Source organism: Gigantopelta aegis, chromosome 8 (genome assembly GCF_016097555.1).
Source record: "Gigantopelta aegis isolate Gae_Host chromosome 8, Gae_host_genome, whole genome shotgun sequence".
Taxonomy (NCBI): Eukaryota; Metazoa; Mollusca; class Gastropoda; order Neomphalida; family Peltospiridae; genus Gigantopelta; species Gigantopelta aegis.
The window spans coordinates 4,540,170-4,564,065 of NC_054706.1; the positions used below are offsets into that span (position 1 = coordinate 4,540,170).

General features: G+C 37.2%; 2 protein-coding genes and 1 pseudogene across 5 annotated transcripts in view; 1 reads left to right on the forward strand and 2 right to left on the reverse strand.

Annotated features, from left to right (window-relative positions):
* The window catches only part of LOC121379444 (TATA element modulatory factor-like), a 66,777-nt gene extending 58,264 nt beyond the window's left edge, over positions 1 to 8,513 (forward strand). For 2 of the 4 annotated variants that reach the window (XM_041508084.1, XM_041508085.1), the window contains 4 exons: positions 410 to 562; positions 3,801 to 3,926; positions 5,228 to 5,338; positions 6,108 to 8,513. In XM_041508084.1, the coding sequence (XP_041364018.1) occupies positions 410 to 562; positions 3,801 to 3,926; positions 5,228 to 5,338; positions 6,108 to 6,131 (414 nt within the window). In that variant the 3' untranslated portion in view covers positions 6,132 to 8,513. Of the gene's footprint in view, positions 1 to 409; positions 563 to 3,800; positions 3,927 to 4,069; positions 4,124 to 4,651; positions 4,708 to 5,227; positions 5,339 to 6,107 lie in introns of those variants that run through there. The other 2 variants (XM_041508087.1, XM_041508086.1) reach the window with 2 other exon arrangements.
* LOC121380272 lies at positions 5,389 to 5,517 on the reverse strand (annotated as a pseudogene).
* Positions 8,514 to 9,262: 749 nt separating the features above from the next.
* On the reverse strand, positions 9,263 to 23,837 carry LOC121379445 (ATP synthase subunit d, mitochondrial-like). The gene is made up of 5 exons (XM_041508088.1): positions 23,680 to 23,837; positions 13,673 to 13,769; positions 13,068 to 13,145; positions 11,824 to 11,886; positions 9,263 to 9,560 (listed from the first exon to the last, which is right to left on the reverse strand). Exons 1-5 carry the CDS (start codon positions 23,799 to 23,801, stop codon positions 9,399 to 9,401), a joined length of 522 nt encoding a protein of 173 aa, XP_041364022.1. The 5' UTR covers positions 23,802 to 23,837; the 3' UTR covers positions 9,263 to 9,398.
* Between the last annotated feature and the right edge of the window lie 59 nt (positions 23,838 to 23,896).

Here is a 23,896-nt window from a genome sequence, read left to right on the forward strand (position 1 = left end):
CTTTACAACACTTCCACAGATACCCTGTTCTTTCTCCGTCACTTATAGCGCTGTACTGGTTTACAACACTTCCATAGGTACGCTGTTCTTTTTCACTTTTAGTTTTCATATCAGGTTTATTTCCACTGCATCCTATACCTCAGTGTGATTATTCAACAACAAGAGTGCAGGGCAGTGGTAAGGTGCTCACTTGGCGCCCGATTATTCATTGACCTTCTAGGATTTTTATGTCCCTTATAAGGTGTCTTTTACAATTTGATCTTTTTTGTTCAAAGTTTTCTTCATTGATTAGTTAGTCGAGGTGATTGATATAGATAGGTAGTTGTTATACAAGGTTGGCCTGTATATGGAGTGTGGTGTTTGTTATAAACAGGTTGGTCTGTATATAGAGTGTGATGTTGTGTTTCAGGAGGAGATGCTGGAGAGAGGTCTGGTGCTGGGCTCGCCCAATGGCAGCAAAGTGAACCTGTATGAGAGTCTGAGACACAGTGGGGCGGCCACCATCCTGGAGAACCTGCAGTCCCAGCTCAAACAGAGGGAGGGCGAGATTGTCCAGCTTCAGGTAATCATAGAACCTGCAGTCTCTAAACAGAGGGAGGGCAAGATTGTCCAGCTTCAGGTAATCATAGAACCTGCAGTCTCAAACAGAGGGAGGGCGAGATCGTCCAGCTTTAGGTAATCATAGAACCTGCAGTAATCATAGAACCTGCAGTCTCAACTCATACAGAGGGAGGGCGAGATCGTCTAGCTTCAGGTAATCATAGAACCTGCAGTCTCAAACAGAGGGAGGGCGAGATCGTCCAGCTTTAGGTAATCATAGAACCTGCAGTAATCATAGAACCTGCAGTATCAACTCATACAGAGGGAGGGCGAGATCGTCTAGCTTCAGGTAATCATAGAACCTGCAGTCTCAAACAGAGGGAGGGCAAGATCGTCCAGCTTTAGGTAATCATAGAACCTGCAGTAATCATAGAACCTGCAGTCTCAACTCATACAGAGGGAGGGCGAGATCGTCTAGCTTCAGGTAATCATAGAACCTGCAGTCTCAAACAGAGGGAGGGCGAGATCGTCCAGCTTTAGGTAATCATAGAACCTGCAGTAATCATAGAACCTGCAGTCTCAACTCATACAGAGGGAGGGCGAGATCGTCTAGCTTCAGGTAATCATAGAACCTGCAGTCTCAAACAGAGGGAGGGAGAGATCGTCTAGCTTCAGGTAATCACAGAACCTGCAGTCTCAAACAGAGGGAGGGCGAGATCGTCTAGCTTCAGGTAATCACAGAACCTGCAGTCTCAAACAGAGGGAGGGCGAGATCGTCCAGCTTCAGGTAATCATAGAACCTGCAGTCTCAACTCAAACAGAGGGTGGGCGAGATCGTCCAGCTTCAGGTAATCATAGAACCTGCAGTCTCAAACAGAGGGAGGGCGAGATCGTCCAGCTTCAGGTAATCATAGAACCTGCAGTCTCAAACAGAGGGAGGGAGAGATCGTCTAGCTTCAGGTAATCATAGAACCTGCAGTCTCAAACAGAGGGAGGGAGAGATCGTCTAGCTTCAGGTAATCATAGATACCTGCAGTGCAGTCTCAAACAGAGGGAGGGAGAGATCGTCCAGCTTCAGGTAATCACAGAACCTGCAGTCTCAAACAGAGGGAGGGCGAGATCGTCTAGCTTCAGGTAATCACAGAACCTGCAGTCTCAAACAGAGGGAGGGCGAGATCGTCCAGCTTCAGGTAATCATAGAACCTGCAGTCTCAACTCAAACAGAGGGTGGGCGAGATCGTCCAGCTTCAGGTAATCATAGAACCTGCAGTCTCAAACAGAGGGAGGGCGAGATCGTCCAGCTTCAGGTAATCATAGAACCTGCAGTCTCAAACAGAGGGAGGGAGAGATCGTCTAGCTTCAGGTAATCATAGAACCTGCAGTCTCAAACAGAGGGAGGGCGAGATCGTCTAGCTTCAGGTAATCATAGAACCTGCAGTCTCAACTCAAACAGAGGGTGGGCGAGATCGTCCAGCTTCAGGTAATCATAGAACCTGCAGTCTCAAACAGAGGGAGGGCGAGATCGTCCAGCTTCAGGTAATCATAGAACCTGCAGTCTCAAACAGAGGGAGGGAGAGATCGTCTAGCTTCAGGTAATCATAGAACCTGCAGTCTCAAACAGAGGGAGGGAGAGATCGTCTAGCTTCAGGTAATCATAGAACCTGCAGTCTCAAACAGAGGGAGGGAGAGATCGTCCAGCTTCAGGTAATCATAGAGCCTGCAGTCTCAAACAGAGGGAGGGAGAGATCGTCCAGCTTCAGGTAATCATAGAGCCTGCAGTCTCAAACAGAGGGAGGGAGAGATCGTCCAGCTTCAGGTAATCATAGAACCTGCAGTCTCAAACAGAGGGAGGGCGAGATCGTCCAGCTTCAGGTAATCATAGAACCTGCAGTCTCAAACAGAGGGAGGGCGAGATCGTCCAGCTTCAGGTAATCATAGAACCTGCAGTCTCAAAAAGAGGGAGGGAGAGATCGTCCAGCTTCAGGTAATCATAGAACCTGCAGTCTCAAACAGAGGGAGGGCGAGATCGTCCAGCTTCAGGTAATCATAGAACCTGCAGTCTCAAACAGAGGGAGGGAGAGATCGTCCAGCTTCAGGTAATCATAGAACCTGCAGTCTCAAACAGAGGGAGGGAGAGATCGTCCAGCTTCAGGTAATCATAGAACCTGCAGTCTCAAACAGAGGGAGGGAGAGATCGTCCAGCTTCAGGTAATCATAGAACCTGCAGTCTCAAACAGAGGGAGGGAGAGATCGTCCAGCTTCAGGTAATCATAGAGCCTGCAGTCTCAAACAGAGGGAGGGAGAGATCGTCCAGCTTCAGGTAATCATAGAACCTGCAGTCTCAAACAGAGGGAGGGAGAGATCGTTTAGCTTCAGGTAATCATAGAACCTGCAGTCTCAAACAGAGGGAGGGAGAGATCGTCCAGCTTCAGGTAATCATAGAACCTGCAGTCTCAAACAGAGGGAGGGCGAGATCGTCCAGCTTCAGGTAATCAGGTAACTCAAAATGTTACTTGGCTGAAGGCAAAATCGGCAGCATACAAATGAGCACACTTAAGTAAACCTTTTAATTGTACTTAATATCTTCATGAGTTTTTAGTTGCAGCATTTGCTATTTATAGGATATTATATGAGCTTCCATTTCGTATCATGTTTATGTCCTGAGTGAAATAATTTTAACTTGTCATGAGCTTTAGCATGTGGCAATGAAAATTATTTCACATGAGTTTAATATCCTATTTAATACCCATAATTGATCTTAATTTGGTTGAAGCTCCTGTACAGTTGTAGTGCGCCAATCGATGATGTCACCGTGTGACTTTGAAGTGTTAAGTCCCACTTGGCGATCTAGTGAGATGTGTCATTTTGATATGTACCAAGATATTTTTAACCATATGGGTAATAAAAATGGTAATTACATTACTTCGCAGACTCAAAAATTAAAATGTGTAGATTGTAGTCAATTCATAACCATCGTCAAAAAACCTCTGTCACATGCCTTTGATGTAGATCATCTTATGTTCTGCTTAAAGATAATTAATTTGATAGCTTCTTACATATTCTAGTGAACATACCACTGAACTTTGTTACGTATTTAATATCCTACTTGTGTCATTGTGTTTAACCTCTGGCCTAGTGCTAGTTAGATCCACTGTTTGGAAATGTATGTTTGCCAGATATATCAATGTCCAGTTCTCATCACTAAAAAGAACAAGTGTAAAATGTAGAGGAACATGTTAACACTGCGCTAATCATTTCAGAGTGATATTGCTGATTTGGAGCGCACACGCGAGTCGATGGCCAGAGAACTGGTCAGTTTGACCAATCAGAATGAAGAACTTAAAGAGCAGCTGCAGGAAGTTCCCGCCCTGCAGGAAAAACTGCAGGTACATTTTACGTAGCTTTCATATCTAACTTGTTGAATATCTGAGAATACCAGCTTGTAATATTTGGATAATGTTATTGGTTTTTGGTGAATTCTTTAATCAAACACTTTGTATGTAGTGTGTGTTTTAATTGTTTGTTTCAGGACATCAACCAGCGGTACCAGGTGTTACTCCAGATGTAATGTGTGTTTTAATTGTTTGTTTCAGGACATCAACCAGCGGTACCAGGCGTTACTCCAGATGTAATGTGTGTTTTAATTGTTTGTTTCAGGACATCAACCAGCGGTACCACGTGGTACTCCAGATGTAATGTGTGTTTTAATTGGTTGTTTCAGGACATCAACCAGCAGTACCATGCGTTGCTCCAGATGTACTATGTGTGTTTTAATTGTTTGTTTCAGGACATCAACCAGCAGTACCATGCGTTGCTCCAGATGTACTATGTGTGTTTTAATTGCTTGTTTCAGGACATCAACCAGCGGTACCATGCGTTACTCCAGATGTAATGTGTGTTTTAATTGTTTGTTTCAGGACATCAACCAGCAGTACCATGCGTTGCTCCAGATGTAATGTGTGTTTTAATTGTTTGTTTCAAGACATCAACCAGCGGTACCATGCGTTGCTCCAGATGTACTATGTGTTTTAATCGTTTGTTTCATGACATCAACCAGCGGTACCATGCGTTGCTCCAGATGTACTATGTGTGTTTTAATTGTTTGTTTCAGGACATCAACCAGCGGTACCATGCGTTGCTCCAGATGTAATGTGTGTTTTAATTGTTTGTTTCAGGACATCAACCAGCGGTACCACGTGGTACTCCAGATGTAATGTGTGTTTTAATTGTTTGTTTCAGGACATCAACCAGCGGTACCACGCATTGCTCCAGATGTAATGTGTGTTTTAATTGTTTGTTTCAGGACATCAACCAGCGGTACCACGCGTTGCTCCAGATGTAATGTGTGTTTTAATTGTTTGTTTCAGGACATCAACCAGCGGTACCACGCGTTGCTCCAGATGTAATGTGTGTTTTAATTGTTTGTTTCAGGACATCAACCAGCAGTACCACGCGTTGCTCCAGATGTAATGTGTGTTTTAATTGTTTGTTTCAGGACATCAACCAGCGGTACCACGTGGTACTCCAGATGTAATGTGTGTTTTAATTGTTTGTTTCAGGACATTAACCAGCAGTACCACGCGTTGCGCCAGATGTAATGTGTGTTTTAATTGTTTGTTTCAGGACATCAACCAGCGGTACCACGTGGTACTCCAGATGTAATGTGTGTTTTAATTGTTTGTTTCAGGACATCAACCAGCGGTACCATGCGTTGCTCCAGATGTACGGGGAGAAGGTGGAGCAGGCCGAAGAACTCAAGCTGGATCTCGTGGACGTCAAGGAGATGTACAAGGCTCAGGTATCTTACTTCATGATCAGCATTTAAAAAAAAATTATAATTTATTTTTAAATGTGGTGGTCATTCCCGAAGTACTGAAATACTGGGTCAACCCATGGTGAGGGTGAAGCAAGCCCCGGGCACCTCACCCCCTTTCAAACATCAGTTTAATATCGATGTCCCTCAATGGAGGAAGTGATTACTCCAAAAACAAACATGGTAGTGTCAGGGAGTGGCAATACGTATAAAGGCACACACACACTAGTAGATTCTAGGTTGGGTGAAACAGTAATTTTTCAGTGGTGAGTGGGTGACATCTCCCATACCTTCATCTGTCTATGTGCCTAAACAAAACCTAAATTGTATTTGTAACTCAAAAATTAAATATGGGGGAGGGACAGCCCAGTGGTAAAGCTCTTGCTTGATGCGATGTCCCTTTTGGATCGATCCCCCATGGGTAGGTCCATTGGGCTATTTCTTGTTCAGCCAGTGCACCACAACTGTTATATCAAAGGCTGTGGTATGTGCTAACCTGTGTGAGATGCTGCATATAAAAGATAACTTAGTACTTAATGAAATATTTTTACAGGTTTCCTTTCATTTCAAAGTTACCAAATGTTTGACATTCAATAGCCAATGTTTTAACAAAATATTTTTAAAAAAATGAAATATGTAAGCTGACAAATCAACAAATGAGTTTTAAGTTACAGCTCAGTGTGAATCAATGAAAATATGTCTATGGATTTCTTTAATTTTATTTCATGTCATCGAGTTATTTGGTTTGTTTCAGATCGATCAGCTGTTGGCAAAGTGAGGGCCGGCCAGTTGGGGATCTCATATCAAGAGAGTGCTATATCACCATGCAAAGAATTTCTGAGTTACAGGAACCATGTTTGAAAAATTTTAAAATTACAAGAACAGTGTTAAGAGAATTACTTGAAATCAAAGCCATACCTAGCCTGAAATAACTTAGGCGGGAGAGGGCAGTAACAACTAATTCAGAACCCTGTAAAGTAGGGTCTTCTCAAACAAAAACATAATACGCTCTGGGGTTTTTTTTGGGGAAGGGGCAACTGCCACCCCCTGCAGTGTATGGTTCGGATGATTAACATTTTTATGGTAGCACTTTGGAATATAAAACGTTTTAGTACCATATATGGACAAAGTTAAATATCACTGGTTCCTAGACCTTGTAAGATCATGGTCAACTAAAAGACAAGTTATTTAGTTTTACAATTTTCACGATTACAATGACTGGTGGAAAAAGCTATTCATTACTACACAAGGAGAGAGTGGGATATCATTAGTTCTTGGATCATATGGGACGATGTTAACAAATAGCATTATTTACGGTTACAAGCCAAATTCAAAATGAAGGGTATAGGCCTATTAATTAAAAAAGACCCCACCTGAACTCCCCAACAAAAGACACTTAGGTAACCAAGCCAAGTTGTTGAGAAAATATTACCTGGAAATGCTTCGACGTATCTGGATCTGAATCGGTTGGTCAGTAACATGTTTAACACATCTGTTGTCACCAGGTCATGATCATTTCATGCTACGATTTTTGCTGAGGTAGCCGATTCACAGTAATTTAATGTTGTGATGAATTTCCTGAATTACAGTATGTTTTTTCTTGCCTCATACTTGTTTCATAGACGGACATTTTTAACACCACATTTTAACAGATTGGAGTATTGTTCGAGTGGTTGGCTTATAGCACTGTATTTAATTGGTGTTTTATCGGAAGATATACACAGGATTTCTTGTATTTCAGATGACAAAAGACTGGAATACTACTTAAGAAAGTAAACAAGTGAAAATAATAATCAGCAAGAATAGTGTTTATATTGTACCTACATGTACTTAACAAGTGTGTACGTACGTTAATAACCACATATGCAAGTGCTTAAATGTTCACCGATTTAAAAAAAAAAATTGAAATGAGATAGATCTTTATAAAAGGACTCGTTTCATATTGGCACTGATAAATTTACAAGTACCGTAATGTATAGAGTTATTTCTCTAGCTCATTATAGTGTTCACTTTTAATAATTACAATTGTTCGTTGTCTGCTGATTTTATTAAAACCAAATAACTCCTCTTGCTCACCAACATCTAATTACCAAAAATATTTGTAAATGATGTTATTTTTTCTTTCAAAAAGGTATTTGTACACGTCTAAATCTAATGAATGTACTATTAGATGTCGGTGCATGTGAGATATTATTTTATTTTTACAATGTGCGATGTGGGTAATGTGATGGTTTTTCTATTTTACTAAGTATTTTCACTTGTTCTGTGTCCACCTAATACAATGTGTTTATTCTTCAAGTTATTGTTATGTTTGTGGGATTAATACAGTGTTATTCTTGTAGTTGTTAGGTTTATAGGATCATGTGTGTGACAGTATCGTTCCTAGTAAACGAGGTTGAACATTATGCTGGGTGGTAACTGTCCAGTAATTTTGTTATAGTTTTTTTCAGTCACCAGTACCGATGTGAAAACATGGTTGAGACCGTAGATTTAGATTCAGTTTTTTTTGTTTTACTGTTTCATCAGCAACTGTTCTGGATTTTTAATCTTCAAACTTCCGCAAATGAAACATTTGCTTTAACTTGTGATAGGTTCTCATTGTTAAAGCTTATTTTCTGCTCTTCACAATCGACTGTAAACTTAGTGTCATTGGTCACAGATCGGGAAAACTCTTTAACAGAATATTTAAGAGGAGATTATATTAATACAGGTAAACATTTGTTTTTATTCACGTCCCCAATACTTACAACCAAAACCATGTTTGTATATTATAAATGCAAGGGATATTTGTACAGTATTGTAATAGTACTGAAATGCGTTTAGTTTTTATAAATAGCATTCAGTTGTGACTAATAGTAAATACTAAGAGAAATCGATCAGCTGACAGAGCTATTCTTGGTCTTGTGCTATATGCAGATTCTGTTAAACAATATTTTACATTATTCCTTCAGTCTGGTGACATCCATAAATGTACACTGGAAAATCTTATTCAGTGTCCACAGTCTTTCAGTGTACATAATTAAGAATGTGTGTCGTTATATTTTTTATTTATTCTGCCTATAAGTTTTTATGTGATATATCATGTGTGGGAAATTATGTTTGCAAATTCTATACAATATGAAATATTGTAATGGGGGAAATAAACCATAATAGAACCTTTGATCGTCTTGAAGTTTTGTATTTACAGAGTAGAATTTTGCATTAGAAAACAAAACAAAAAATATAAATAAATAATTGAAAGTGGTTCATTTGGCATTTTATAGTGGAGTTTGGTTTCATTCCATGAAAAGAACACTACAAGTTCATACATTTTTGAGGATTCATGGCCATTTTCAAATGCAGTTAACTGCCCCTGTTCCATGAGCCCATTCAGTACCAAGCCACTACGTGGATTCGACTGGTTTCTTGTATTCATTTAGCATTATGGGTGAGATTTACCAGTTGCCCGAGGTGCTTGCATCACAGGATCGAGCCACCTCTGTAAATCTGTTCAACTGATTTGGAGTTTTTTTTCTTGTTCCAACCAGTACACCATAACTGGTCAAAGGCTGTGATGTGCTATGTGGGAAAAATACATATAAAAGATGCCTTGCATTAGGAAAAATGTATCTGGTCGAGTCAGAATTACCAAATGTTTGATGTCAAATAGTCGATAATTAATCATTGTGCTCTAGTGGTGTCATTAAACAAAAACGGTTTTTTTCATTTAGCATTATAACAGAGTGTTACACGATACAGATACAGTTACCTCTGTGGTCCAGTGGATAAGCTGCTGGACAATCAAGCTGATGACAGTGGATCAAATCACCCCCAATGTATGACAGGTGATGTTGAAAAGAAATCACTAAATTTTAAATAATGTGCTTTTCATTAAAAACAAATCCTTATATATGAACATGAAGACAACACTGCACATCAAACGTTTTATTCTGGCTAGTAGGATATTACCAGAATATCCATGCACAATGGAAATCTATTAAAATATCTGTCACTCATCAGCTAAACCACTTGTCTGTTAGAATACATGAACTACATCATCGACTCATTAATTCAAGTAGGCAGGGCTGTCCTTGTGGCCGATCTGCATGTTGGGGGTGTGCGGCCAGAACGTTGGTTTGTTTGGGTTGATCATTTTGTCGGGGAAGTAGTAGGCATACATTTCCATCGTCATCTCTTCTGGAGGGGGAATGCTATCTATTTTTGATAACTGAAAAAGAAAAAAATATGTGATGGAATACATTTATTAAAATGATTACAGTTTCTTTGTGAACAACCACAAAAGACAATGTACTGTAGCAATTACTATGTAACCAGAAGAAAACAACATCAATCCTTTGAATAACTTCTAAAAATAAACATTCTGAGGATACACTTTGCCGAGTACATTTTGAAGGATGGGAAAGGAATGTTTGTTTAACAACATCTCGGCACATTTTAAACAACGGCTATTTGGTGTCTAAAATATAGTTATTTCAACTCTTGTCAGAAGAAAGCAAGTGATGAAACCTGCTGCTGTCACATGGGTTACTCCAACCAATAAAGCAGCACCTGATAGTTTGAGTACATTTTAAATTAGGGATGCAGAAAGTACTCACCTGCTTACCAAATGCAAGTAACAATTCTGATGGACGTGTTTTTAAAAATGCCACTACCAGTCCCACAGGTGATCTGTCTTTCTGACTAATTAACTTTTAATTTTTTGTAATGAATCTACGACTCTGCATGTTAAAATTCCAAACCATTCAAACAGTTAGTTTAAAAAGATGACGAAATACACAACAATACATGTACCACATTGATAACTTTGGACTTTCAAACTGAGCAAGCGAGACATTCCGAAAGCAGAGCCAGTCGATGGTCAATACATCCTAGAAATGGCTAATTTACAATGAAAGTATGTCGCTGGTGTGTTTTGAATAGATGGTTTTGTTAAATACTTGCGGGGTATCACTTGAATTTTGTAAATCTATATAAAAGAAATGTGAAAAATTTAGTCTTGGCCAGAATATTTCAAAATGTATAGATTTGTCGATCAAGGTTTAGGCCTTGATTTTGTTTGTCACGTGATATTGATCACTTACCAAGTGTCCTTAAAGGAAGGGACAATTAAGGCATTTGGCCTGGTATGCATATTCAACAATATATAATGCACATTATTGCTTAATATCAACAAGTATAATCGTATAGTTAATTAATAAAACGGTTAAATGTGACGGCTATTGTATACAACGGGCGCAGCCATTTTGTACCATCTCAGTGAGTACGCCCTCTGGCGAGTTGGTGGTTACGTAATACTTAACGCCAGGAATGAGCCTTAGAACTAGACAAACACAATCTACCTGGTTTTTGCAGGATGATAAAGTCATACATTTGCAATGATCTGTAATAATGCACATCCCAGTAAGCCAGCAATAAGTACATCCAGCTCTATATATATTATTTTTCAATACAAAATAAAATACCATTGTCAAAGTGGCTACACAAGACGAAATAATTAACAATGTTTTGTCCATGCATTAACCTACGTACTGAAATGATACATAGAGTGTTTTCTTAGTTAATTGGTCTATGCTGTTAGTTGCTTCTACCTGTGATTCCTGATTGGCAGGTGTGTATTTGATTGGTAACCAGACGAGCCAAGTAATTGACTCTGTCTAGACACAAAAATACATACCAGTATTGTGGAATGTTACCTGTCGCCCCTAAAATGGTAATGAACATGGTTTATTACTGTAAATAGTTCTGTAAAACTATTGATTAAGTAGACTTTTCCATCTAAAACCACAGAACTGACCAATTACGTAGTCCCAAAGAAAAGAAAATTATCACTTGGGTATCGTGGGTTGTTTTTGCTCCAACGTAGCATCAATAGGCCTAATAGTGTACATCTTTCCTTTGGATTATTTAACAGAGAAAAATACTATAACCCCATTTTGTTCCGTTAATGCAACTTGAAATATATTTAGCTAAATAGTTTATTATATTATTACGTCATTTATGCTGTTTTACAAGTCAGGTTGATCAAAGAGAAGCGCTTTGTCGAAAATTACTGCTTTTGTTTACACTGTACATACAGGAGATGGCTGCCACCCATCAGCAGGAATAATCATGTTTTTTTATTAACTCTAAAATTACGCGTTTTTCATTTGCTAAAGTGTCAGTATTTGTTGGTGGTCCGGGTATGCATCTTTCCAACACATAAGGCTCTTGTTTGAGTTGACCCTACCTTTAATAATGATTTTTTAAAATTAAATACAAGTATATCATTTGAAGTGAAGACAGTGTATATTAAAAAATTGTTAAATAATAATATATTGTTCTGTAGGCTGGTGGACTAGTAGAAATTCTGGCGGGCTAGTAAATTTTAGTTTGTTCTGGTCCAGTGGGCTAGTGAAATATCTTCCATTTCTGCACCCATGTAAATGCTATTACAAATACATAAAAAGTGATATATTCTCCATGATGCTTACCAAAGCCTGGGCATCCTTAATCTTATCATTCAAGGTAGAAACAATCTCCTTCGTCTTCACTTCCTGTCAGAATAAAATCAGAAATTGTTAGTATCTCCACAGTAAAAATTATAATGTCACATTTTCTTTTACCAGAAGTCTAATACATAACTGGTTGAGGTTCAGTTTTTAAAAAGAAAAATGGTTAATAACATAAGTGTTGTATGAAAGTGAGATGGGGTGGAAGAGTATATATTCAGGAAATTTAGTGTGTAGTTTGATACTTGGTCAAGAGCAGGGATGTTTTTTTCAGAAGGTAAAAATCTGGAACCTAATTTTTTTCTAGGGTACCAACCCGTACCTTCAAAATTGCAGTGATATTAATTTTAGAAAGGTTAAAAAGTAGTTTAAACATTCCTGTGATTTTCGAAGTCGTACAGTAATGTGCAACAGTGAAACAGAAAGAGTTTTGTATCATCATTCATTCATACTGGTGCAAGTGTGTGTATCATCTGTAATTAAAAGTAGAGGCGCTGCTTTTGTGTCATTACAAAAAAGTTGGTACTCTACAGAAATTCCTGGAGAAAACCTCGTCGAGTATAGACAATGATCCTACTGCCATCACAGGTTACTCCCAGCAAGGCATCTTTTATATACAGACTTTCACATAAACAAGAAAGCATACCTATACCACAGCTTTTTGGCATCAGTTGTCGTGGGATACCTGGGAATACTGAGAGATTGAACTTGTGATTGTTTGCATCTCAGGTGAGTAGATTAGATGAGATGATATATCTCAAGTGAAAGAAAAGGTACATTCTGGTGCAGTGTGTCCTATAATATGGAAATTATAGTAACAGGCAAAAATACAATCAAATGTATTTTAGTAGGTGGAATCATAAATAAATATAGTTTGATTTGTTTAACACCACCACTAGAGCACATTGATTTATTAATCATCGGCTATTGGATATCAAACATTTGGTAATTTTGACAGTCTTAAAGAGGAAACCTGCTACATTTTTCCACTAGCAACAAGGAATCTTTTAGATGCACCATCCCACAGACAGGATAGCACATACCACGGTCTTTGATATACCAGTCATGGTGCACTGGCTGGAATGAGAAATAGCCCAAAGGGCCCAGCGGCGTGGATCGATCCTAGACTGACCACGCATCATGTGAGTGCTTCATCTCTGGGTTACATGCCGTCAGAGGTGTGAGATTAAAAACGTGAGAGATGATCAAGAGGTGATTTAACTTACAGCTTGTTGCTCCTCCTTCTCAATCTCCTTCATCAAGTTATTCGGATCCTTCGGGTATGGCACTTTAACATTCTGGTACTAAAACAAGACAAAATGTACATTATTTAATTAACAATTTATACATACTGAAGTCACACATATCTAACAAACTGTGTATGAGACCACATTTTAAATGAACAATTGTGTTTAATAAAGGAAATGAACACAGTTCCCAGGGTGTCTACCTTTTCCATTATACATAAAATGCACAGTGAGCTACTCCAACACCAGAAATACACTAGATTCATCAATAATAACAATTTGAGAAAGATGATTAAGTAGTGTGTAATTTTATGGTACATTAGCGTAATAGCCAAAAAAAACCTTTACACTCACTAATTTAACAAATGTCAGAGCCATTAAGAAGATGAGGTGTCGTTAAAACAAACTTCTTCCATGTACTTTGACAATATTTAAACAGCAGTTCTCTTGCTATAATATCTCTAAAAAGCATTTAAAAATGTATCCATTTATTTCTAAGATTTTAGTTTCCTATGCAATTTTACCCTTCAAACTCTCTGGCAAACCCCTGCCCTGCCCTGCCCTGGTACATCGTGTTTACTCACTGACTGCTCAAACTGCTGGGCCACAGTAGGACTGGCCAGGTGAGTCTTGTAGAAATCAAAATTAATCTTCGGCAGCGTCTCGGGATACTGGTGCACTCTGAAAGTATTGATGGAATAGTATATTTGCCATACAAATGATGAGACGTGTGTATTACAGTTACACATCACTATATATACTTAAAGTTGGTTTTGTCTAACAACTCCACTAGAGCACATTGATTAATTAATCATTGATGGAATAGTATATTTGCCATACAAATGATGAGACGTGTGTATTACAGTTACACATCACTATATATACTTAAAGTTGGTTTTGTCTAACAACTCCACTAGAGCACATTGATTAATTAATCATTGATGGAATAGTGTATTTGCCATACAAATGATGAGACGTGTGTATTACAGTTACACATCACTATATATACTTAAAGTTGGTTTTGTCTAACAACTCCACTAGAGCACATTGATTAATTAATCATTGATGGAATAGTGTATTTGCCATACAAATGATGAGACGTGTGTATTACAGTTACACATCACTATATATACTTAAAGTTGGTTTTGTCTAACAACTCCACTAGAGCACATTGATTAATTAATCATTGATGGAATAGTGTATTTGCCATACAAATGATGAGACATGTGTATTACAGTTACACATCACTATATATACTTAAAGTTGGTTTTGTCTAACAACTCCACTAGAGCACATTGATTAATTAATCATTGATGGAATAGTGTATTTGCCATACAAATGATGAGACGTGTGTATTACAGTTACACATCACTATATATACTTAAAGTTGGTTTTGTCTAACAACTCCACTAGAGCACATTGATTAATTAATCATTGATGGAATAGTGTATTTGCCATACAAATGATGAGACATGTGTATTACAGTTACACATCACTATATATACTTAAAGTTGGTTTTGTCTAACAACTCCACTAGAGCACATTGATGGAATAGTATATTTGCCATACAAATGATGAGACGTGTGTATTACAGTTACACATCACTATATATACTTAAAGTTGGTTTTGTCTAACAACTCCACTAGAGCACATTGATTAATTAATCATTGATGGAATAGTATATTTGCCATACAAATGATGAGACGTGTGTATTACAGTTACACATCACTATATATACTTAAAGTTGGTTTTGTCTAACAACTCCACTAGAGCACATTGATTAATTAATCATTGATGGAATAGTATATTTGCCATACAAATGATGAGACGTGTGTATATTACAGTTGCACATCACTATATATATACTTAGTTGGTTTTGTCTAACAACTCCACTAGAGCACATTGATTAATTAATCATTGATGGAATAGTATATTTGCCATACAAATGATGAGACGTGTGTGTATTACAGTTACACATCACTATATATACTTAAAGTTGGTTTTGTCTAACAACTCCACTAGAGCACATTGATTAATTAATCATTGATGGAATAGTATATTTGCCATACAAATGATGAGACGTGTATATATTACAGTTACACATCACTATATATACTTAAAGTTGGTTTTGTCTAACAACTCCACTAGAGCACATTGATTAATTAATCATTGATGGAATGGTGTATTTGCCATACAAATGATGAGACGTGTGTATATTACAGTTGCACATCACTATATATACTTAAAGTTGGTTTTGTCTAACAACTCCACTAGAGCACATTGATTAATTAATCATTGGCTATTGGATGTCAAACATTTGGTAATTCTGACTCGTAGTCATCAGAGGAAATCTGCTACACTTTTCCTAATGCAGCAAGGGATCTTTTATATGCATTTTCCCACAAATAGGAAAGCACATATCACGACCTTTGTCCAGTTGTGGTACACTGGTTGGAACAAAAAAAAAAAACAATTCGCTGAACGGATCCACCTAGGTGGTTTGATCCTGCGACACACACACTTCAAGCGAGCACTCAACCGACTGAGCTATATCCTGCCCCTCAATGAAATTCCTATAGTATGTCGAAATAAATTCTGTGATAAATACCATATATATGTATGCAGGAGGGTTTTAGATTTTCATAACCTCACCCCTACTCAAGCAAATTGTTTTCTTCTTTTTTCAATATATTTTCGTGGGGAGCATGACTCGACACCCTCTATAAACTTCGGACACATGTGATTATGATTTTTAGTCGCTTTGAAACCAAGATGTTATAAGTTAACCACAAATATTTGGAGTTAACCAGAGCTCAAAGTGGCTTGCAAAAATCTGTCCATTTTTTAGAATAGAAATTCACTGCTAAAAGCACACAAAACAAGTTCAGGTCACTTTTCAAGAGATAAATGTATATACAATGATATCAGCTGGGCCCCCATTCCACAAAAGAATTGTAGTTACGGTTAATTGTAGTGCCTTAAGGTGAATTTTACAACTGCCACCGTAAACCTTACAGCTGTTCCACAAAGCAACCTTACAGTAGACTATCGTAGTCTTAAGTGCCCCTTAAATAATTAAAATCTTCTTTGCAAAGATGTGCAAATTAGTTAAATAATAAATTGGTTACCGACTTTTCGGAACATCTTGGATGTATGCTTTGGTATTGGGCATCCATGAAGTAACTATGTCAATTTAGATTTAAGCGATAATGGCTGGATGTATAAGACATGAGAGTTATCTCCCGTATTTTCAGGTAAAGGTTGTATGGCCTAGAAAATTTCTCATCAAAAGCAGTTTCATAAAAGGTATTTGGTATATATTAGATCCATTTTTACATAAAAAGTTAGTATCCTCCTTAGGAAATGACCAGATCATCATCTAACTGCCATCTGACATCTACGTTAGTGGCTTCCAAGTTACAGCTGCCTTGTACCTATTGTAAATTTTCACAGTAATTTACAATAGTAAGCAACAGTCTTGGAGAAAACCTGCTACATTTTTCTATTAGTAGCAAGAGATATTTCATATGCACCATCCCAGACACGATGGCACATACCACAGCTTTTAATATACCAGTTGTGGTTCAACTTTCAATGTAAAATATTTAGGACACTAATATTTTAGTGGAAATACCAATAGTTAGTTCCACAGGGAATGCTTTTTTTCAAACTATGGAATTTACTACAAGTTATGTATTTCTGAACTGACTGTTTTGAAAATTGCACACAAAAATAGTTGGGTTTTTATTATTATTTCCAAAACAATTTTCCTTTTCTTCTTATCTCAAACCAAACTGAAATTATTTACAAAAAAACACACAACATTTTTACAGAATGACCTATAGTAAATTAGATAATAATTTCACTTAACAATTTTGCTTTCAGTATGGACAAATGGTCTGTAGTTCTCGATTTCGATGAACAAAAATGTTCATGTTGTTACACACAAGCAACATGCAAAGAGAACAGCTGAAGTGAAATATGGTGCTAGCCCAAGTAATGCAGACACATATATGCAGGGGGGGGGGATTTTGATGCTCAAGCAAATTTTCTCCCTTTTGTTCATGTATTTTCCAGTAGTGCAGGGTGCACATTAAGTCAATACTTTTCTTAATGTGCAGGGCGAGTTCCTTACCTCTATTTAGCAAATTTAAAATGGCAGGCAAATGTTTTATGCTGTCTTTGGAAGATTTATTTTGTTAATAATGATGCAAGTACTTCAATCAAGATCTTTAAATATGGTAGGTTATACATTTTTTGTTTGTGTGTTCATTGTTGCACTATTTCAGTTGAGAAACAATTGAAACATGATTCCACAGGTTTTGAATACCAGCTATATATAGGGTATGTAAAAATATTCGGATGTAGAAAGAACCACCTTCTACATCTCTTCGGACTAATTTTCCAGGAGAGCATGACTTGACCCCCCACCCCCCAAACTTCAGACAATAGTCTTGACCCACCCTGCTGTAATTCCTGCATACACACCTGGGATGGTTATAATTTCTCTATGCCGACAAAGATAAACTATTAAAATAACAAAACCAGGATTTTTGCCTACCACCCAGTAGGCAAAGACACATCACCACCACCACCTGGTTACATATATACACTGTCAAAAAAGAATAGCGAAATATTCATAAAATTATCTCTTTAATACAAAGTAGCATAATTTCGTTATTTATGATCATATCACAGTCAAATCTGACATGAGTATGTGACATTGTTCTTGCTATGGACTGAAGGCAGTGAAGGCGTTTTCGTCACCAAACACTGTCGCATGAGGGCACTGAAATCAGTACCTTGTGTGGCCACCAGCAGCAGCAATCACTGCGCGACATCTCCTTGGCATAGACTGAATGAGTCTCTGAATCCGGGCACGTGGAATCCTAGCCCATTCTTCCTGCAGTGCATGTCACAGTTGTTGAAGCGTCTGAGGCTCCGGGTCACGCTGGCGTACACGTCTGTCCAGTTCGTCCAATACATGTTCAATGGGGTTGAGTTCTGGCGATCTTAATGGCCATGGCAGCACATTAATGTTTTCATTCTGTAGGAAATCCATTGTTACACGTGCAGGGTTTCTGCCAGAGGGTAAAACGGGTATGGCGCCATACCCAACATTTTTAAGCTAACATTTTGACAAAATTAATTACTTTGATCACTATTGTATGATTTTCTTAACCCTAACCCTAAATGTAACCCATTTTCGGTGCCATACACAAAAATTTCTTTCTGGCAGAAACACTGACGTGCTGTATGCAGCCTGGCACTGTCCTGCTGAAAGAGCTCTCTGTCGATCCAAAATGGGAAGCATGTGACTGCGAAGAATTTCATCCCGGTAGCGTACAGCTGTCAGGTTACCTAGTACAAACACAAGTTCACTTCTGCCAGTGTATGAGATGGCTCCCCACATCATGACACTCCCTCCAACGAATCTGTCAACTTGGGCGACACAGTTGTTGGCAAAACGTTCATTGCGGTGTCTGTAAACACACTGTCGTCCATCACGTCGCTGTAGATGGAAACATGACTCGTTGCTGAACCATACTTGCCACCAGTTTCCCATGTTCCACCCCTGTACATTCGTGCACCAATGAACACGTAAATGTCGATGTAGACTTCACAGGACGGGGCCAACATACGGTCTCCTAGCCCATAAACCAGTTTCTTGAAGTCGGTTCCAAATGGTTTGTGAAGACACCCTTCTCAAACCAGGTATGCGTCCAGCAGTGTTCACTACTGTGGCAGTTTGGTGAAGCAAGTGCAGAACCCGGATGTAGCGATCTTGTGCTGCAGTTGTTATGCGAGGTCTTCCACTTCTGGGCCGGTTTTTAGCTGATTGAAACTGCTGGTCCCTGTCCCAGAGATGTGAAATGGTGCTCTGATGGACGTTCATGTGGCGTGCGACTGCTGACTGCGATTTACCTAACTGGAGGCGGCCTATTGCAATGTTTCGATTAGGCAGGCTTAATCTTGGCATCTTGTAACTTGTCTACATCGAAATGGAAATGAGGCATCATTGCGAGCATTGCAAATTTAAATACCCATCACTATCCCAATCTCTCCCCCCCCCCCCCCCCCCCCGAGTTTCACATGCATTCGCTACAATCTGACCATTTCACGCCGATTTCCTGCAATTGTCGCACAACTGGCGTTAAATTTGTTTTAGGGTGCATTTGAGCATGCTGTCCCATTCCAGGAACATAAACAAACATTACAACATAAAAACTATATTTTGTAAAATCAAACACTTTTCTTCTTTCCCTATCACCTATGCCAGTGTTCAAGATTAACGGTATCCCGATATCCCGGGGATACCAGATTTTAATTTTGGATACCAGACTTCAAGAACCCAATATCCCCCTGGGATACAACAAAATGTTGGGGTTTTGGGGTTTTTTTTAATCCTGAGTTTTATTTTTCGTTGAAACAATAAAGTCGTCATTTACTGGCGCAGTTAAGTAACAGTATTATCGAACTCGTACCCAGTCTAATGCTATGTCATAACAATATTTTCCCCAACTTGTACCCAGTCTAATGCTACAGTGGCGCAGCAATAGACTGGGAACCGCTAAGTTGATGTTTTTGTAAATTATTTCCTCCCTTATTTATACAGGTAGGTTTATCATTAGTAATGTCGAGAAGACTTATAGATTACTGCTAAATACTAATTTATGTTAGTATTACGCAAAATTGGATGAAGGAAATCTGTTTGCCGATTCTGTCTGATTGTAAGAATTCTGCGATTTCGATTGCGATGTCAGCATAGCAATAGGCAAGGAACGAGAACAGTGTCGTCCAAGTTTGTTACGATGTTATTTATGAATTTCATTTAAGTGAGATACATGTAGTATATTCCCAGGTGGGATACCAGATTTTGAAATGTTAGTATTCATCTGGGATACTGCTCCAAATTTTTAATCTCGAACACTGTATGCGTTTCTTTTTTTTGACAGAGTACACTCATGTCACCTTAGTCTGCGCGGCACAAAAGTCTGCGCGCGTTAATGACGTTACATTACGTCTTGAAACAAAGTGTCGGGGTATGTTTGTAAACAAACAAACAATGTTAATTTAATTCACAAACCGTTGTTAAAACAACACATCTTGATTGTGAATATATGTATAAAACTGGCCGATAACACTTTTATTGAAAAAAACTCTGAATTAATGCACTAAAAGTATACTTTTGCCAGCCTCGATCAACGTGTTTTTCTATCACCTGTCAACACGTGTCTGTCAACGTTGTAATGATCAACCTTGCATATCAACTTACATAAATTTACATAGAAGCTTCAATACATACCTAATATTGTAATTTATGAATCCATATATGAAATGAATGTCTCATTTTATCTGTTGACGTAAACATCCAAGCATACTTTGAATTTTTCTCCGAGTGACACAATGCAAAATGGCTGAACATAGACTTTGAAGATTGCACTTACAGCATGGCCTATTTTAGCTATAGTCTGTTTCAAAATTATCATTGATTGTCCTATATGTCTAACGAACACTATTTGTGCTCATTTACACAGTTAATAACAGAATTTTTGTTGACTAATGATCAAATATTTTTACATTGGCTTTTTTTATATTGTCATTTTGTGTTGTCCAAACTAAGGAGCATGGAACACCATTTATATTTATCTCATTTGCACAATCTAAATGTTTCTGAAATAGACTATAACAGGAAGTGTTTGTTATTTAGAACTTATAAAAGTCGGATCCATTGTTTGTTGCTGTTTTATGTAAACATTAGCGACAGAAGTGGTTGTTTTACTGTTTGCTGCGCAGACTTATGTGCCGTCGTGCAGGCCAGTAAATGCAGGGGGGTCCCACTAAAAATGTGCTCATTACTTGAGTTTAAAAAACATTAAAATTAAAATAACTTTAGTTGTAACATGTTTATTGTTCCATTGTACTGTGGCGGTGAAACAAATATTTTTAAAGAAATATTTTAACTTTAAAATATAACACAAAAATGCTTAGATGCGCAGACTTAGGTGCCACCAGTGTATATATAGGTGCCAAAAGGTTTCTTCCTGCAGTGTATTGATTAATAATATGTGAAATATTTATCAGCGATCTTGAAAATTATCAATGTAAAGGTATTGATTGTCAAATACATGATTATTGGTAAATTTTGGTACTAACTGGAAGGTAAAAATCCCCCCTTTTGATTAGTTCACCAAGGTAAACATCTACGGTCCGTTTTTTAACATTTTGACATTTATTGGACTCGATGTTTACAACTTGAACAGCAAAAACAAGCGTGCAGTTTCCGCTCAGATTTCAGGCGGAATCGATACAACCATGGAATTAATTATTTCGTGGCGAAATATGAGATGTACCAATAAATATAAACACTTACTGTATAAAGAAAACTGCCCGAGTCACGTTTTACGAATAAATAGACAGTTTGTCCCAACAGTAATCCTGCATTAATCCAATTTTCAGTTACGAACAAAATCTCGAATATTCCCGCCGGCCATTGTGAGCATATTTAAAATGTGATTGAAAACTGTTGGCGGAATCGGATTATTTGTATTATTATTCGTATCGGGTTCACGAGTTTATTCCACGATATTTAATGGAATATCACGTTTAATAATAATACATAAATAAACTTAATTAATGAATAATATTTTTTTTAAATCAATTAATTGATAATAAATTAATAATAACAATTAAATAATATAATACAAAATTAACTAAATAAAATGTTGTTTTTTTCATTTATAAATGTTTCCGTTACACACACACACACTTATATACACACAAAACAGAAGGGGGTGGGGGAGACAGACATAGAGGGATGAAACGGGGTGGCAAGATATCACGCATTTGTTTGTTAGAACATGTTTAGTAATTAATGCATAACTGTGACTTGATGACTGCCTTGTACCTGTCTGCACATTGGCTAAACCGATGTGTACTCTGATTTCTACTTAACCGTTTGAACATTAAATGTGCCTTGCAACCATATGAATATGTTTAGTAATTAATGACAACTGCTGCTTGTAATGACTGCCTTGTACCTGTCTGCACACTGGTGTGCACTTGACAATAACATGCAAGTAGTGGGATGGATGTGTATCATTCCTGTTCTTTTGTTGGTACCAGGATTACTTCAGATAAGTTTACTGTTAACATGTTCATGCATTTATGTTAATTTCTAAATGTTATGGTTAACATTTGAGACTTAATGCTTGATAATTATGTAGTTGAACATACTTTTTCAGTACTTTATTTAAGTACATTGCTGTGGAGATTTGTAATGTAACTACATACAACTTATAGTACAAGTTTTGAAAGTAGTTACATGAATATGTTTCAAGGAATAAATTACATGGAGCTGACAATCATTATAACATGTTAGATTTACATGTATAAATTGTTTTCAACTGCCAGTTTAACTTTCAAATTGTCTGTTTCCCCATTCTTTGTGTGTCTAGATTTATATATATATATATATATATATATATATATATAAATATATATATATATATAAATATATATATATATATAAATATATATAAAAAAATTTGTTTGTTGTTTTTTTAACTGAATAAAACCCCTAAAATAACTAATGACCAGTAATTATAGCTAAAAAAAAGAAATGAAATTAAAACCAAAAAGAAGAGAAAAAAAAGGAGAAAAACCTTTGAAACACATGTAAGCAATGGCCTGTAATAATAATATTTAAAAAACAATTACTAAAGGAAATAATAATTTTGGAAAAAGTAAATAAATGAAGGCCTTAAAATAAGTAATGACCTGTACTAACAATCATTATTTTTTTAATAATAATAAAAAAGAATAATACACCCCAAAACTTTAATGTGATAATATTATTAACAATGCATATAATGCAACCCACACAAAGCACATATGTAGAAACAAAAATAACAAAATAAATAAATTTAATAATCAATTCCATTCAGTTCCGCAATATTTCTTTTTACTGGGTGTACGTAAAATGCTTGATACGAATAATTCTCGTTCCGCAAAATTTTCATTCCGCATTTTCGATGTGCCAGGATAAAAATAGCTTTCAAATGTTTAAATGTGTCATCTTCAAACATCTAATCCTGGAAAGGTTACCAAAGGTATTGTACTTAATATTTTTGTCTAAAATTTATTAAAATATGTTGTTGTATGTGTTGAGGCTCTTAAATAAAGCACATATGCCTGATTTTATTAAATCGTGATTGCAAATGGAAAATTCGATCCAATGGATAAACGTTACGGCACAGCAATAAACATCACAATAATAAATATCGTGCCGGAGACGTTTATCTTGATGAACTACCCTTTTGATATGAATTTATCTCTGATGACAGAGTACTCAGGCCATGATGGTTTTTTGCATGGATGACCGTGTCATACATGCAAAAAGACAAGGACTGCTGTCTATATAGTAACGTCATGCACCATAATCATACACTTTAATTCTAGTAGGCCCCTATAAGCCAAACTTAAACAAATAATTTATTAAAATTTAAATTATTTTATAAACTAAAAAAATGGTCCGAGCCTAGTTTGCTTAAGTTAATAACCAAAATAATTTAATGACAAGTAAACTTACTTATTTACAAATCCCTCGCATTTCGTCTTGAATAATTTAAAAAACTCTTTCTGATTTTCCGGCACCCTTTCAGCAAATGCGATCCAATCTACACTACTCTTGACCAATCTGCGTGCAGCCATTTTTCTCAAAGTGACCTTAGCAAGGTTCGTCTCGAGAAATCTCGACGACTGGTAGTCCGTTGTTATTTCATTTAATTCATAAAGAGCGTAACAGT